Source organism: Hemicordylus capensis, chromosome 5, assembly GCF_027244095.1.
Source record: "Hemicordylus capensis ecotype Gifberg chromosome 5, rHemCap1.1.pri, whole genome shotgun sequence".
In the NCBI taxonomy this organism is placed as follows: domain Eukaryota; kingdom Metazoa; phylum Chordata; class Lepidosauria; order Squamata; family Cordylidae; genus Hemicordylus; species Hemicordylus capensis.
This window is the reverse complement of record NC_069661.1, coordinates 75,171,278-75,188,901: the sequence shown is the minus strand read 5'-3', so window position 1 is coordinate 75,188,901 and position 17,624 is coordinate 75,171,278. Positions and strand designations below refer to the sequence as shown.

General features: G+C 40.9%; 1 protein-coding gene across 6 annotated transcripts in view; it reads left to right on the top strand.

Annotated features, from left to right (window-relative positions):
* The window catches only part of LOC128328403 (probable ATP-dependent RNA helicase DDX60), a 112,616-nt gene that overhangs the window by 61,102 nt on the left and 33,890 nt on the right, over positions 1 to 17,624 (top strand). For 5 of the 6 annotated variants that reach the window (XM_053258368.1, XM_053258364.1, XM_053258366.1 and 2 more), the window contains 7 exons: positions 1,307 to 1,471; positions 5,118 to 5,267; positions 6,465 to 6,584; positions 8,945 to 9,040; positions 10,728 to 10,843; positions 11,570 to 11,712; positions 16,233 to 16,342. In XM_053258368.1, the coding sequence (XP_053114343.1) occupies positions 1,307 to 1,471; positions 5,118 to 5,267; positions 6,465 to 6,584; positions 8,945 to 9,040; positions 10,728 to 10,843; positions 11,570 to 11,712; positions 16,233 to 16,342 (900 nt within the window). The remainder of the gene's footprint in view (positions 1 to 1,306; positions 1,472 to 5,117; positions 5,268 to 6,464; positions 6,585 to 8,944; positions 9,041 to 10,727; positions 10,844 to 11,569; positions 11,713 to 16,232; positions 16,343 to 17,624) is intronic. The other variant, XM_053258365.1, reaches the window with a different exon arrangement.

Genomic DNA, 17,624 nt, shown 5'->3' with positions numbered 1-17,624 from the left:
ACCTCCATTATTTCCTATGGGGAAAATCTTAAACTTCAAAAATTCACCAAAAACCAGCCCTTTGCCCAGTTCCTCTGAAATTTGGTTGGTAGTTTCCACCCATTGGGCACTACCAACCTCACCCACTAGTTTGGCCCTGAGGCCATTTTTTAAAATCCAAAATATTTCAGATTCGGATTTTGCAATTTCGAACAAAGAACAAAATTGGGATGTTTCAGATCGGTTGATTTTGAACAAAGAGCAAAATCGGGGTTTTTCAGATTCAGGCCAAAACCCTGTAGAGATAACTTGCCCTATAGAGATCCTCTGCTGATAAAAAACAAAGGCAATATTTTTCAGGGGGATTACTTCTAGCCAGACTCCTATACTTCACCTGCCTTTCCAGAAGTTGAGCAAAATAGTGACTGCATGTTTTGCTCCTTATCTCCACTTCTACAAGGGCTAGAGCTTAGCTTTTTTTTCCTTTTTTTAAAATGAAAGCTGATAATTTGTACAAGTTAATGGGCTAACTGGGCACTGAGGAACATGCTTTAAATCGGGTAAATATCTGGAAATCGGGGGGAGATGGCAACGTTTCCCCCCATGTGACTAGGTGGTAGTGGGATGCAGTGAGAGTATGTGGGACATGTGCACTCATTCCCCCCATTGCATGATCTGATGGGGATGGTAGATGGTATTGTCTGAAGCAGCCCAAGATGCACAAGGAAAAAGGAATGATGGGGGAAAGTACAGGAACAAGATCAGTATGGGAATGCCAAATTGAAGGTGAAGAATTGTAAACCTATATTTATATCAGATTGAGGTCAGACTGATCTTCTCTGATAGATGTGTGTATGTATACTATGTAAAAAATAACACTAATGGCCAAATTACACATTTTACTAAACATGTTAAGAGGCATGCTTAGAACTGGAAGTGCTTCTTATTAAGCAAAAAGCAGTTTTGTGGACGGGTTAATCCTGATCAGGGCCATGGTGCACTGAGAAATTAAAATTTCCCCCTCGTGCTGTTTTCCTAGTGAAAACCACACTCTCTCCTGAACTGAGTGACTGTCCCTAAACTGGCTGTTTGTGGCAAATAGCCACTTCAGAGTGTGGGAATTTTTGATGTGAAGCACCAAATGTCCCCCTCCCCACATGCGGTGGTCTGAGTCAGAATTAGGCTCCACACAACTGCTTTTTGCTTTGATAAGAAGTAATTCCGGTTTTAATCATGCCTCTTAAAACATTTCAGAAAATGTGGAATTGAGAATCCATGAAGTAATTCTCAATTATTCAGGTGAACTAAGATTTCTAAATGCTTCTAGGTTCAAGGGGAGAAGGGACAAGCATTTACAAAGAAGTTGTCCCCGTATGCTACTGGCATAGGATCAGCTCGATTTCAGCTAGAATATATGGGCCAATATCTGATACGAGAAGAGAGAGATGATCCAGATCCCAGGGTGCAGCATTTTATTCCAGATACATGGCAGGTATTACCGTATACTGTGAACTCTATTGTCTTGTATTATGTAAGAAAATAATTGGAGAAATTTATAAATATGATTTTGGAATGGTACAAAAAATCATATTAAAAACAACAACAACTAAAGACCTCTTTTATTTGTTCAGGCTTTTACCCCATAGGGGTTGCCAGGGTTCTTAGTGTCTCTGTTATTCTGTCTCTTTTTATGGATGTGTTCTGGAATTTTGTTTTTTATTGTTTTAACTGATTAAATGTTTTAATTTTGTAAACTGCTTTGTGATATCTTATGAAAGGCAGTATAGAAATTGCACAAACAAATTAATATCAAAAACTTGTCTTATGATCTCTATTTTGGATTTTATAGTCCAACCAGATTGTGTGAGAATCTGCATTTCATTCAGTTAAGACCTCACTTAAGACTCTTAACATTTTCAAAAAAGCGTGTTAGCTTATTTTGCCCAGATCTTTCTAAGATACTTCTCTCCTCTTGACATATTTCATGTTTCCCATTCAGTTCTGTGTTGTGTATTGCACAAGAGTATCTAGTGTCCAAACCACATATTCGCGCAGAAATATTGTAGTGGGGTTCAGCTGCATTCCATGGATGTCTCAGAGGGAAGGAGAGAGGCCCTGCATAGTACCCACTATGTTCCTATATGAATAATAGCATTCTAGAGTACATGCTGGATTCCCCTAAGGCAGTGGTTCCCAACCTGGGGGAATCCAGATGTCAACTCCCAGCAAACCCAGCTTCAATTTATTGTGGCTGTTGATGCTGGAATTGTAGTTCAGCAATATCTTGAGGCCCCCAGCTTGGGAACCATTGCCCTAAGCTGATCAGCATACATTTCACTCGAGTACTGGGAGACTCGTAGTAGTGTTGCTTCTCTTTGAAAGTGCATACCTGTCTCTTGAGCCCTGATTTGTCTGGGATCCAGGACAGGCATAAGGGGTTGGCATGGTTAGGTACCACCAAGAGATCCTGACCCCTGCTATAATTTTCTTTGCCTTTGCTATCTTCCAGATTTCTACTCCAGGTTCCTTTATTTCAGGAAGTTAGAATACCTGCTGCAATTGGTATAGATATCTTTATCATTGCTCCAGTATTGTGCTGCAGCTTTCTACTATGCATGTGTGAAATGGCTTGATATCGAGCTGGTTTTGTTCGAAGGCTTGACCTCAAACCAAACCGGGCCCGGTTCTGCTCGAGGTTGAAACTAACTCCCTGGGCTGGTTCGGGGGTGCCAGTTGACATGAAATTCAATTTTAAAAGTTAGACTTTCCAACCCCGACGGCTTCGGCAAACTCGGGGGTGCTGCTGCTGTGGCCACTGGGGGTCTCCAGCGGATCACCTCCCCCGCCAGCCACCCCCAAGTCTCCAAGGGCCAGTTCAGCCCATTTGGGGGCTGTTCTGGTCCTCTGCATGTGTGTGGTGGCCATTTTGGAGGGTGTCGCACATGCATGTGGGCCATCTGTGTGACTGGGTGACCTGGGTCATGCAAATGGCCCACGGGCATGCACGGTACCCCCCAAAAGGCTGGCATGTGTGCAAACATGGGAGAGGGAGAACTGCCAGGAAACTCCCCCCCCCAACCTCAGTTGCAGCAACACCCCCCCACCCCAAGGCCACCAAAGCCCTCGGCAGTGGTAAATCTAACTTTTAATACCCTGAATTTAATGTCAACCAGCACCTAACTGGGCATGAAATGTTTCAAATTCAAACTGAACCGGACCCCACATTCAGGGGGGCAAAACTGAACATGCCAAAACTGGATTCGAGCCAAGCCGGGCAAACTGGTTTTGTGCACATCTCTACTTTCTACAGGTGATAGTGTTCCTTTTTCTTGAACTTCAAACATTTGCATAAGGCCCTGCTGTTTGTGAAATCCTTTGGTTAATGTATGATAAACTTTATGAATAGTATATTATTTTGTGGCTTTATCTTGTGTTGCCATATGTAGCAGATTTAACCCAGCCTTTGTCCTAAGGCAAGCCCACGTGAGGGGAAGAAGAAATGTCAACTCAGCCCCTCTATGCTTTCACCCACAAAGGCTGTTCCTTTAAACTTTCCTGTTTCTTCAGTAGCTGATTCACTGCCACCAGCACCCAATTATTACAGAGTTTAACCCCCTCCCCACTGGATTTGGGTGGAATTCCAGGGAGACTCTCCTTCTCCTTACTACTGGAAAAGTACACACACACAAAACCTGTTCCACATGCAAGCTTACACGTGGTGAGAAAACTTGGTAGCTGGATGATCAAATTGACACATGTACTTCGCCAGAGCAAACCCCTTTCAAGCCCCCACCCCTTTCCTGAGTTAAAAATCCACTCAAAGAGGCTGATTAAATTTACAAAGAACAAAAAAGAATAATAAACTTTATTTAAAATACTACAGACTGTTTCCATCTGGGCTTTCTCAGCTTTTAGTTACGGGTAAAAATACTCAGTAGATTACAAGGTTCCTTCCAAAAAGCACTCCAGCAGATACTGGAGTGGCACACTTTAAAAATTGTGGTTATCCAGTTGCAAAGAATATGGATGCATGGAAATACAGAAGCACCTAGTTTACATAGACTTTCAACTCTGATGGATGGGTACTGGCTATTGCTTTCTTAGCTTAGTTATGTTCTAGGTAAAACAACAAAAGACCAGTTGCAGGGATATAGAGAGCACATGAAAGGAAAATGGAAGTCTAACACAAACTAACTAACAAACTATTCCCTAGGCTAAACTTCCAAAAGCCCCCTTTGAACTCACCCAAACTCCAGGAGAGAATTCAAGCCCCTGCAGTCTTATCTTCCGAGTACTGCAGTCCTCCTCTACAGCCATTTTGTTGGAAACATGTCTGGTTGCTAGCCAAGCCTTCAACTGAATAAAGAAACGCTTCTCTTCTTGCCTCATAGCCTTCTAGGTCTAGGTGTACACAGTGGGTACACTGTGTGCTGAGTAGCTGATCCTTAGAGCTCGCAACCTGTCAGGACAGGGTTCACTTCTGATTCACTCTTTAGGAGAAGGGAGGGGCTGATCAGAAGCTGATCACTACACCATGGTTACAGGCTTTGAACTGCTTTTATATACAACTAAAAATGCTTTTTCTTCTAAGCCATGATGATAATTGGGAAAGGCAGGATGAGACACATTTTAAAGAAATACAGTCGTTCCTTGCCTATTGCGGTTTTCTCAATCATGGATTTGAGCGTCTGTGACTGGGAAATTGCGACCGCCCTCACCAACCACGACCTGAGTATCCGTGGTTGGCAATTTCCTAAAAACATTTTGGGGGCTTTGGGGGGTAATTTCAGGGGTCAGGTTATTTCTGGGGTCAGAGGGTCATTTACGGAAATTTGGGGGTGATTTTCAGGGGTTCAGGGGGGTCATTTCTGGGGGTCAGGGGGCGATTCTTTCAATTTTTAACTTTGTTTTTGGTCGCTTTGTGTCCTCTAACTCTCAAATTTGCCAACTGCAAGGGTTTCCAGGAACAGAACCCTTGTGGTTAGTGAGGAATTACTGTACCTTGTTGAACTTTAGGTATATTAAGAAATTTTAATAAATATAATATATAGAGTATTAAGATGCATATACTTGTGAACAGGAGATTGTATAATCAAGATAATTGTTTATATGTGGACCACATTGTTGTTTATATACAGAGAGAAATTCTTGACATAGTGGATAATAATGAATCTGCAGTGATAGTTGCTCCTCCATCATCTGGAAAATCAGAAGCTTCTTACTATTGTGTAGAAAAAATCCTGAGAGATAGCAATGAAGGCACGGTTGTGTATGTTGTACCTACACAGGTAGGACATGACTTACTGCTCCATTTGAAAATGCATTATGAGTGCTGAATTATTGTAGACCACTTTTCAGCAAAATCCCCCAAAATAGTACACAGCCAAGAAAATACATTAAAACAAACATAATAGCATCACTAAAAATAAAATAACACACTGAAGTAATTAAAAAAGAGAACACAGAAACACCAACAGTATAAATAAAATAGCAAAAGAAAACAGATAGCAAAATAATTCAGGGGCACAAAATCAATTGAAATCAAAGGCCTGTCTAAGCAAAATGGTCTCTGTTGTCCTACCAAAGGCTAATGGGGAAGGAGCTAGACTGCCTTCCTAAGGGGAGGAATGCTAAGATCTAGGTGCCATAATTGAGAAGACCTTATCTGTAATACCCACCTACTGTACTTTCTGGACACACAGTGGAGTCTTCCCAGCAAATAATATCTGTATGTAGGGATGTGCTCGAACTGTGGTCCTCAGTGAGGGGAGGAAATTGGGAGCTTTAAGAAAGAAGAGAGCAGTGCCTTACCTTCGCTTCGCCACACCATTCATCTTCCTGCTGGGGCGGCGATTAGTCTAAGAATCCCCTTGCCGTCACCATCATACACATGGCGCCATGCATGTGTGTGCTGGTGTCACGCTGTGATTATTGGGCTAAGTGTCTCCACCAGCAGGAAGCTGCATGGAATGGCAGAGAGCAGGTAAGTACTGCTCTCATATTTCTTAAAGCTCCCACGCCCCTCTCCACTCTGAACCAGTGCTCAAGCCACAGTTCGAGCACATTCCTATCTGTACAAGATCTCCTTGAATTGGTTTTGACCAGTTCAGAATGATTTTTTAAAAGTAATCTGCTGAGGAGGCTCTGCTTTGTCCCACCACCATCTATGCTAGACTATACTATAAATCGTAGTAGTATAGTATAATGAAAAATGATTTCTCTAGTTTTAGTTTACTGATCATAGGCTATAATATTGACAAGCAGTTTGATCTGATTTATATTAAATCACAGAGGCGGGCACCATCCAGCCAAAGTTAAACACCCTTTAAACCCTCTTAATTTCAGTAGAAAGGTTTGTTAACTCTACTGTTCAATTCAAAAAGATGTCAAAATGTTTCACTTTGGTTGAATCGTGCCTGTGTATAAAAGTTCTTTTAGTGGTGTACATTTACATTGCATATTTTCTGCTTTTCTTCAATGATTAGGCTCTTGTAAATCAGGTGGTGGCAACTGTTTATGGTCGATTTAACAAAACACTGCCAGAGGGTCTTACTTTATGTGGTATTTTCACACAAGGTCATTGGCATGCAGCCTTGAAATGTCAGGTAAGTTACTGTATATATTGTGTGCTTGGTATATAATATACTGTTTTCTGGTTATGTTAATATAATTTGTGATATAATATAGTTATAAGTTACTAGTAGGTGAGGCCTGTTATTGATCAGGCAAAGTCATTTAGCATAAAAAGTTATTTATAGCTTTCCCCCAGCATATTCCAGCATAAAAAGTTGTGTATTCTGCTACTTAAAGTGGCAAGATTGTTTATGCAAAATTTGGTATCTGTAGGTAATTGGGAAGTGTGACTTTATTTTGATTTTATTTTGCACAAACAAATTCTTCAAAATATATAATATTATTTTTATACATGTAAGAGAATTTTTTATTATTGTGCTTGCAAAAGTGTAGTTTTAAGTTACATTGTTACATATACTGTGTGAATATAGTTTTTCCCCCTCTTTCTTTCTTTCTTTCTTGTTATGTACTGAAATAAAGTTTTTGTTGGGTTCTGCTTGGAAAAAGGAAGTAAAAGAACAGTTTGAAAGCTGTATAATGTTAACTTCAAACATTATTCATTTTATTGAATAATTAACCAATATGGAAAATTTGAACAGAAAATTATTGAATTATTGATCTGATTATTGAGTTAAAATCTGTTAAGAACAATAACAGTGAAAATCTGATCAGTGTTCCCTCTAACAGGGATTCCCAGATGGTGTTGACAACAGCTCCCAGAATCCTCAGCTGCAATGGCTTTTGCTTGGGGATTCTGGGTGTTGTAGTCAACAACATCTGGAAGTCCCTGTTAGCGGGAACACTGAATCTGATATTCAGAATCTATTACATATTTTGAAGAATATGTGCAAAATAGTCATATTTGTCCATGACTTACAGACACCAAATTTTACATGAACACCCTGACTCTTAAAGTAGCAGAATGCACCACTTTTTACGGTGAGAAATGTTTAGGTATATGTGTATGTGTGTGGGGGGGGAGAAATTTTGAATTAATAATCATATTTTAAGTGTTACTGTTCTCAACCGATTTTTAACTCTCAATAATCAAATCAGTGATTCAAAAACAACATAATACCCAAGAAATGTAGATCTTTCTCTGATTCAAATATATTAAGATTCAAATTTACTATATATAGTCATTATACAATAAAATGATTGTTTGAAGCTGAAATCCTACAAATTTCAGAATGTTTTTACTTCCTTTCTGGCTTAGACATTAATAAAAATTCTATTATATATATTTAATTTATTGAACTTTCCTAGAAGTGTGATCTATGCAAAATTACATTTGCACAGTCAATGACAGTCTTCACCTAAGGATGTGCAAACCAGGTTGATGCTGAGCCGGTTTGACGTCAAACCAGTATGTTTCGACAGTTCAGGGTCAAACTGAACCACCCCCTGTTCAGTCTGACCCCAGACTGAGCTCCCGCCTAGCCGTTCGGGGGGGGGCAGTTTCTGCGAACATTTTTTAAAATTCAAAATTCAAATTTAAAAAGCCCCTCCAGGGGCTTCTCTGAAGCTGTGTTTGTGTTGGGGTGTCCACAGAGGTTCCCCTCCATTATGCTGTAAATCGAACCGTTAGGGCGTTCTTCGGCCCTTTCCGGACCTTCCCTCAGTCATGGTGGCCATTTTGGAGGCTGCTGCACATGCCCAGTGGGCATGCTTCTTTCTGTTCAAGAAACAGAAGTCCCGATCTCTCTTGAGGGTAAAGAATAGCTAGTGATTCAATTCTTTGGATCTAGGTCCCTATAAATACTTTGGTTTTTCAATTGTTGTTTTTAAACACCCATTTTTCAGCATTCTCTGTGTGTGTGTGTGTGTGTGTGTGTGTGTGTGTGTGTATATACACATACACACACACAAATACATATACATACATACAGACAGACATATAAATACACACACACACACACACATATGTGTGAGACTAGTTTGTATTTTCTGTCACAAAACTATTCATTGCAATGGTAAACATATTAGCAATCTTCTATCTATATATTTAATTATCTTAAATGTACCCATCGCTAATCCCATGTGAGGCAGATCTCCTGAGTGTTCGTGAGCAGCTGCTGGACAAGTGACGGGGACGGAGGAGAAAATAGGGATGGCGGCCACTGGGAGCAGGAGGTGGTGGCGGGCCGGACAGGCTGCCAGGAGCAGGAGGTGTCGGCCCGGTAGTGGCTGCTACCTGGAGTTGGCGGAAGGAGGTGGCGGGCCGGCTTTCCGGCCAGCCTGCCAGCCAGAAAGCACGGGTGGGGGCAAAGAAGGGGGGGGAGAGAGAAGCCAGGTTGGGGGGGGCAGCCGTGGTGCCGGACTGAGGCGCAGATGCTCCGCACCTGGCCCAGCTAGTATATGTTTATAAAAGTCCATTAATAAATCTTTTCAGGTCCTCGTGACTATGCCTCAATATTTTGAAGACTTACTTCTGGCACCTCATCACCAAAAATGGGTGAAAAGGATAAGATATGTTATATTTGATGAGGTATACATTATCTTTCTATTTTATATATAACTAATAAAAGATATTATTTTCTGTTATTCCTGATTCTGGCAACTGTACCCGCAAAGGTGTGTCTTGTGCACTTTTTTGTACTGGCAGTTTCAGAATTTGCTTGGAGCACTTATTCATGATATTAGGGCTTACTCTCAACCAATCTGGAGAACATTGCCTTGAGGAAATGAATATAAGTCACATGCAGAAACCAATTTCCTCAACTGGACCTGCCATACTATTTATCTCTGTCACACATGCTCTCTCCTCCCACTCTCTGTGTGGAGGGGAAAACATTGCATCTTTAATCTGCACAATACCATGTGGCAGCCTGTGCATTTTGTTCACTACTGGAAAAGTGTAGTATTTTGTTCATTGGTGCAATTTAAGTAGTAATTTTGTTCATTGATGCAATACAAACCCCCACCCCCGGTAGTTTTCTGGCTTAGGTATCCATTATATATCTGTCTTCAGAGCTCACTGATGTGCTGCTTTGTTTGTGAAGTATTATATGTATAATACCATATTTTTATTAGCTATGGCAGAACAAATGTCTATCACCCATGAACAGTAAAGTTTTGTTTATAGTTCTTTAATTATGGCTCTTGAGCTCTAAATTTTCAGCTATATCTGACTAAGCATGAGCTTCAACCAGCATGCCATTCTTCTTTGTATTCGTCAGCATGGTATCACCCTTTGTTGGATGCACTGTGATTGCAGTGCCCAGGGATCTCACAGAATAAACCAAACGTTCCTTTGGAATCTGGGAAGATGATCTGGTCCCCTTGCTACATTCCAGATAGCTGTGGAAGCAAGGCCCAAAAGGCCTTTTAAATAGTGATGTGCCCGGACCAATCCAGAGGCCATTCTACAGGCCTCCAGACCGGTCCGGACCTGGGCAGTTCGGATTCAGGTGGTTCAGGGACGGGGGTCCCCTTAAGGGCGTGGGAGGGTTTACTTACCCCTCCCGCCACTTTCCCCCCTCTGGTGCCCGTATTTCATGGAATAATTGTTCTTACTATTTCCTCGAGCACCCCTTCTCCGGTGCTCTGCTGCAGCGATTGTTTTAGTAATGGGGCGGCAGGATACCTCCCTGCCGCCCCTTCCTCCGCTTGGCGTCATGGCATAAAGTGCAAAAAGGCTTTAAGAAGCCTTTTGTGTGTGTGTGTGTGTGTGTGTGCGCGCGCGCATGTACTTTCTTAAGTAAACGGAGTGGCAGGATATCTTCCTGCCGCCCCTTCTCCCGCTTTGCTGCACTTTGCTATCCCATGGCAAGGAAGTGAACTGCTACTATGACAAGGTGCCAGTGCATTCCGATTTTTATTTCAGCCAGCCACTTGGCCAGCTTGTTGCTTCATTCATGCTTGTATCACTTGGGCCAAACCACCTGCTTGTTGTGAAGGTGGTGGTGGAGGAACAGGCTTCAAATATTGAGCTGGGGACGTGTGTTACAATACAGCATAGGTCAGTAATGAATCCCATATACTACTTATGACCTTTTCCCTTGTGATTTGTGAATCAGATATTGACCGTGGTTAAAATTTGGAAATTGGAAACATTCCATTTAGGTATAATGAGCTAAACAGAATGAAATCTAGCTGTGTTTTATTTTTTTATGCATGAATGCATGCATGCATTGTATCTGTGCCTAAAGCAGCATACCTATTTTCTATTACAGATCTGTTACAATGGAATAGACGTTGGAACAGAGGTTTGGGAGTCCCTGCTACTTATGATTCAGTGTCCATTTTTGGTTCTTTCTGCAGCTATTACCAATCCAGAACATCTTGTTGAGTAAGCTCTCTCTCATTGTTCTGATCATGTCACATCTCTCTCTAAATCAGTGCACTGGCTTCCTATCCACTCACCTGGATCCAGCACAAGCTGCTTCTTACCTTCAAAACACTCCATGGCCTTGTCCTGCATTATATCTCCAATCTCATTACACTCCTGCTTGTTAACTTCACTTCCATAGCACCGTCACCTCAGTTTGTTTGAATTCATCCTTCAATGAATTCAGTCTTATGCCTGGAATGAAGTTTATGGGAGTTTAGAATGCAGGCTAAGCTCACTGCTCTTCTGACATCTCCACTGCTGCATATTTTTAGCCTCTCTACTGGCAGAGAGAGGATATGATATATGGATGTGAGATGTGCTGATGTGACATTGCAACAGTGTATCCCTGACATTAACACTGGCATCAGGTACTCGGCAGTGGTTTATTTCTGCCAGTGCAGGGGACATATTACGATGACTACCTACTATTTATATACCGCTTTTCAGCAAAAGTTTCCAAAGTAGTTTACATAGAAAAATAAATAAGAAAGATTGTTCCCTGTTCACAAAGGGCTCGCAATCTACAACGTAACATAAGACACCAACAACAGCTATTGGAAGGATGCCATGCTGAGGTTGGATAGGACATACAAAATTCCAAGTACATACAAAATTCTAAGGACTTCAGCAAATTTAGTATAGAACTGTGCTCTGTGTAAGTAATGCTTCATTTTTTTAAAAAAGGTGGCTGCAGTCAGTAAAAAGATACTGGCGGAAGTGTGCGAAAATTGCAGTCTCGGAGAACTCTGGATCTTCTGCAGCTGCTGAGGAGAAGACTAATAAGAAAAGTGCCAGAAAGCAAAATAAATTATACAGGTTGAAACTAGGTATATATCCAAATAATAATTGTGTTTACTATTTAAACAGCGCCTTTTATCAGTGTTCAAAGTGCTTCACATGCCTTATTTTAGTAATCTTTACATCAGCTTTGCAAGGTTGGCCAGTATCCCCATACTGCAGGGCAGACTTTTAGGCTGAGAAATAATAATTTATCTAAGGCCAACTTGTCAGTTTATGGCTGAGGTGTGTTTCTCTATTTTTGCTGAAGTGAGACTTGAAAAGAGTATTTCCTAACTCTCAGAGATCACTATACTATATTATTATTATTATTCAGTAATCCAAAAACCTTTGGTTTAAAATGAGAGTTAAAATTCTTTACATTTTCACTAGTGCTCTAAAAAGAGTGGAAATTGCAAGTTAGGGTGCGCATCTTCAGTGCCATATCCGCTGTAAAGACTTTGTATGTATGTATGTATGTATTTCATTTCTACACCGCCTCATCCAACGGCTCTGGGCAGTTTACAAACTAAAACAAAATATAATCATTCAAAAATTAAATGTAAAACATAAAATCTGAACAATTAAAACAGTTTAACAACCATGGAAGGCCATATCAAACAAGTCTTAAGGGCTCTCTTAAAGGCTGATAATGTATTTAAATCATGAATTTCTGTGGGGAGTGCATTCTGCAACCTAGGAGTGGCTACAGAGAAAGTCTGGTCCTGAGTTGCCACCAGGGGCACCAGTGGCCAGGAAGAAAGAAATATTATGTTCAAATACCAAAATTAAATAGAATCCTGCTCTCTCCCAAGCTAATTTTTGAATAATTTGGAGAAGATTGAATAATTTGGAGAAGAGCAAGGCTCTTCTCTTCTCTGGTGGGCCAAAAGACACAAACACAGCCTTGAAAGGAATAACGCCTCAGGATTGTAGCTAAGGAAAGGCGGGATATAATGAATAATAAGTACAAGTACAATGTGTTATGGCAAAATAAATCATTAAGGAAAGGTGAGATTTTTATTTATTTATTTATTTATTTATTGTTAAACTTATATACTGCCTTTCATTAAAACAATCCCAAGGCGGTTTACAGCAAATTTTAAAAACAAGATCACAAATATGATACAGTTAAAATATTAAGCTAAAAATATGAGACAAATCTGATTAAAAAAATTTAAGTTATAAAAACAATACATACAAAGTACAAAGAGCAGCAGCAGAGACAATCATATAAATATAAATATAAACTCACTCAACAATAAATAAACATTTAAAAAGTCTGGGGGAATTCAACAAGTAGAGGCTGCTGTGCAGGCAGGCTGGCATGCAAGGATGGATGAAATATGTTTTACACATAAAAGTAGATATAATCCCCTTCTCTCCCAAGCCAATCTTTCTAAAAGCATGAAAAAGTGGAATGCAGTATAAAAGTCTATTTAAAGTATAAATAAAAGTAAATAATCACCTTCACACGCCTTTTTTTTTTTTAAAAAAAGGCTGAAAATACAGGAGAAGCAGAGAGAGAAAAGGGGTGGGGAGGGCTTTTGCTAGCAAAGCTCCAAGCAGCCCAGACAGAGTAGAAGCTCCGGATATTGTTACTTAGAGTTGGCACTGTATTGGCTACTCTTCAGGTTAATCATTGCATTCTTAGTACACAATTGAAATGCAATACAACACATTCTCAACTAAATCATTAATGCCCAAGGAAATGTCTTCAGAGAAGATGTGCCCCTTTCTGCATATTTATCTTCTGCTATGCTAATTGCTAATCCTTTTGAGGAACACTCAGTTGCTGAGTTGGGAGACCAACAAGACAAAATGCAATGCTGAAATGCAAATGGAGCTCCGAAGTGTTTTCCGAAGTACACAAACTTCGGATCCTAGAGGAGGTCATTTCGATTTGTAAACAAAAATTATTGGAGGTCTAATTCTGGTTTCGATTTGTAGACAAATAATCTGAAATTGCCATTTTCAGGCACAAATCAATTTGTGCCCGAAACGAAATGCATAAGCCTAGTGCCAACAAACTATTATTGTGGTGTAGACTGCCGTTGAATATGGAGGTTCTGCATGAGAGCCAGTGAATATGGATGCTTCATTTCTTAAGTACAGCTAAGTGAAGCTTCCATATTCATTGGCAGTTTGGCTCTGATGTAGAACCTTTGTGTTCAAGAGCAGTCTACACCAGAATGTTGGTTTCTTGGTGCTGGGTAAGAATCGTTTTTAGGATTTCCTTGAGGTTCCTCCCTACTAGGAACTTTAGTCCCAATACTAAACATTTTTACTCTGAAGTAAGCCCCAGAGAAATAATTGCCCCACTCCGCAAGGGTTTCCTCCTATTCTTTGCTGAGGAGCTGGGAGGAAGTAGGGGAAAGAGAACACACATTTTTGCCTAAGATCTCTGCTGGTCCTGATTCCTATGTGTGTTTTCTCAGAAGTAAGCTCCAGTGGAATCAATGGTCTTACTTTCTGGTAATTTATTCCAAGCTTTGCTGAGGGATTTTGCTTCCCCGCTGTGATGGGGATGAGAGCAGGGGGGCAGAGGAAGAAAACATGAAATGAAAGGGAGGAGGAGTAATGGTTTTTTAACTATACAAGTGCCAGAGTGCTCATAGACTGTCCTTATCAGGAAGAACCAGGAAGTCACTCACTAGAAATTGCCAGAACTTGCTCCTCCCAACTTTGGCTTCAGAATTCTCAGTGGGCAGTTATGCGCTTAACTAACTTTCCCTTAGTTATTTGCCCTGTTGTTATGCAGATTTCAAACAATAATGACTCAAAAATATAGGTTTAATGTAGGTTACTGATGTTAGCATAATTGTGTGTTAATTCACACAGAGGTGGTTATGGACTGAGAGGAACGGAGATTCCCGGCTTGGCAAGGGTTCACACAGTCATGCTAATGTCAGTAAAACTAGATTCTAACCATTAAACCTAGATTCTAACAATCGTGTGAAGCAGGCCAGAGACTTTTAAGAGATTTTCATGAATGTTTCTAGGATAAAATTAACAACGAATGTTCCCTGTTTTTCAAACATAAGGTTCAGTGAATTAAAATTTAAATCTAGATGAAAATTGTTAATTATATATGTGAGCTAAAGTAACAATAGAGCAAAGAAGCAACAGCAGACAAATTTTGTGTGGCCGTGAATTTCCATGAAAAGAAAGGTGGAATGTTAACATTTTTCACTAACTTTGTGATTTTGTATAGTTATGAGAAATTTTAGGATTAAAAAAGGGAGACCCAAATGTAAATTTTTTTCATAAATGCTTTTGGGAACCTCACTGACTCTCACTTTACAGTTTGTAAGTGCTATGCCTCTTGAAACAATCTTTTGTGAAAAACCCTGTATAATCCAGTTCTGTGCTGTTGTCTTGAGCTTTGTCCATGTTTAGTTATACATATACTGCACTAGAAGCTATGTAGCAAAACCCATAGAGGAGATTCTCACGATTGGCCAAAAGTGGGCTAAGGGAGCCTAGCCCGCTTTTGGGTGAGCATGAGAACCACTTGGCTCACAGGTGGGCCCGGTTTCATCAAAGTGGGTAACCTGCTTAGGTAGCCCTCCCCTTAGACGAGGTTAGTGGAGCAAGCGCTCTGCTAACCCCATATATTTGATCGCATATTGCCGCAGTGCAGCTCCGTGCTGTGGCAACACACAAGGAGACTCCCTCCAGGAGGCTGAAACAAGCCTCCCTGCCCTGGGGGTCTCCACCCTGTGGGTCCCTGCACTTGCGTGGGGCATCCTGGAACTTCCAGGGGCCATGCGGCCCCTGATCCCCTCAGCTCCTGCCGGCTCCGTGACAGAGCCGGCAGTCGTGTGGGCAGCCAATGTGGCTGCCCAGTGCTGCCAGCGTGCTTGTCTGCGGGGAGAACAGGTTAAGCCCGCACTCCCTGCTAACCCCATTCAGTCAATTTTCACTGATCGCAAGACTCGCCTCATATTTTTGTAAAAGCTTTTTCTCTTGAGAGATTTTCATATACTATTTATTGTTAGTGCAATATCCTTGTGAGGAACATGAACTATCATAGTGGTATGTGCTTGGTCTGGGAGCCTTTCACAGTACAGTTTACTGATTTAACATACAGTTCATATGTGGCTGTACAGCCACATAATGGTGCAGCGGGAAAATGACTTGACTAGCAAGCCAGAGGTTGCTGGTTTGAATCCCCACTGGTATGTTTATTGGGCAGCAGCGATATAGGAAAATGCTGAAAGGCATAACCTCATACTGTGCAGGAGATGGTAATGGCAAAACCCTCCTGTATTCTACCAAAGACAGCCACAGGGCTCTGTGGTCACCAGGAGTCAACACCGACTCAATGGCACATGTTACCTTTTTACCTTCATCTAAATATTGGCATGTAAGTGGCCATCTAAACAGAGGCAATCTGTGTCATATGTTTCTATTACTAAAGCTTAAGGTTGCAGATTGGAGTTTCAAAATTGTGTCAATAGGCTAAATATTTCAGTATATTCACGTTTCATCACAATTTAACATATTGTCTCCTTTTTATGATCCAGAAGTTATGTGATCATAAATTTTAAGTTTCTTTTATTTTCAGTGCTGCATGAAGGGAGGTACAATGATTTTGAAAGATACGTATGTTCTGTAAAGGATGATGACTTCACTATTCATCACTATCACCCCTATGCTGCACTAACTGTTGAGCATGTAAGTTTAAAGCATATTAAGCAGCTAGTGATCCATAACACTGCTAGAAATCCACAGATATTTCTGTTTCACCAATTAATGATATTGGCTGACATCCTGACTAAAAATCCTGAAGAAAGTCTCATCATCATTATTATTAATTCTCTTCGACGTGCCTGTCCTGGATGTGTGGGGGTGCGTCCTGGCACTCAGCGGATTGGCTGGGTGGTGGAGGCGCCAGATTGAGGCTTGTGCCAGCAGGACTCAGGAGGCCGTTGAGCACAATGTCAGGCTGTTTCCCAAGAAGCTTGGCAATTGTACAGCTTGCCTTTTGTGCATAACTGTGTCTCTCCCCCGCCCCCCCATGGATCTGCAGTAACTAGTTAACAAACAGCCTTTTTCAAGCATCCAGTTTGTATGTCCAGTTTATGTATGTAGGAAGAGGTTGTCAGGCTCTGCCCCTTCGCCTATGCCTATGTGGATGCCCACAAATACATCTCTTCATGCAGAGGAAACTTTTTGTGCAGTCAGGAACTTTGCATTTGCAGAGTTCCCAAGTCATGGATAGAACCCTCTGTGCATCAAGCTGTGTGTATTGGGGCTCTGTTCAAGTATGCAGTGAACAGAGTGTATATAGGAAGGGGTAGAGACTATTGACATCCCACTACATATGTTCATTGTTATTCAGGATCCTTGCCTCCTACTGTAAATATGGACCTGAGAGATGGTTTAGGTCTGCCTAGTCTGGATGGGCTTACACTTCCCCGAAAGATCAGGTACATAGCTTGGGAGTGATCCTGGATCCAAAACTCCCTCTGGTTTCTGAGGTTGAAGTAGTGGCCAAGAGAGTGCTGGTGGTTACCTATAAAGCCCTCAACAGCTTGGGTCCAGGGTACTTAAAAGCACCTTATTTGTAATGAACCCTGACATCTATTAAGATCACCTGGGGAGGTCCAGTTACAGTTCCACCGGTTTGTTATTTGGCAACTTGGGACCGGGCATTCACTGTGGCTGCCCCGGAGTTTTGAAATATGCTTCCTGTCAAAATAAGAGCATCTCCATCTCTGATTGCATTTAGGAATATTTATTTTTATTTTATTTATTTATTTTTGCATTTTTATACAGCCTTTCGTTAAAAGATAGCCCCAAGGCGGTTTACAAAAGTTAAAAACATACAATAAAAACACAATAAAAACATCATGCTAAAAGTATAAAAACATATAAAAACAGGCATAAAACAATACAACAAATAATACCTTCAAGACACACCTGTTTTATCAGGCTTTTAGCTGAAATTAATTTT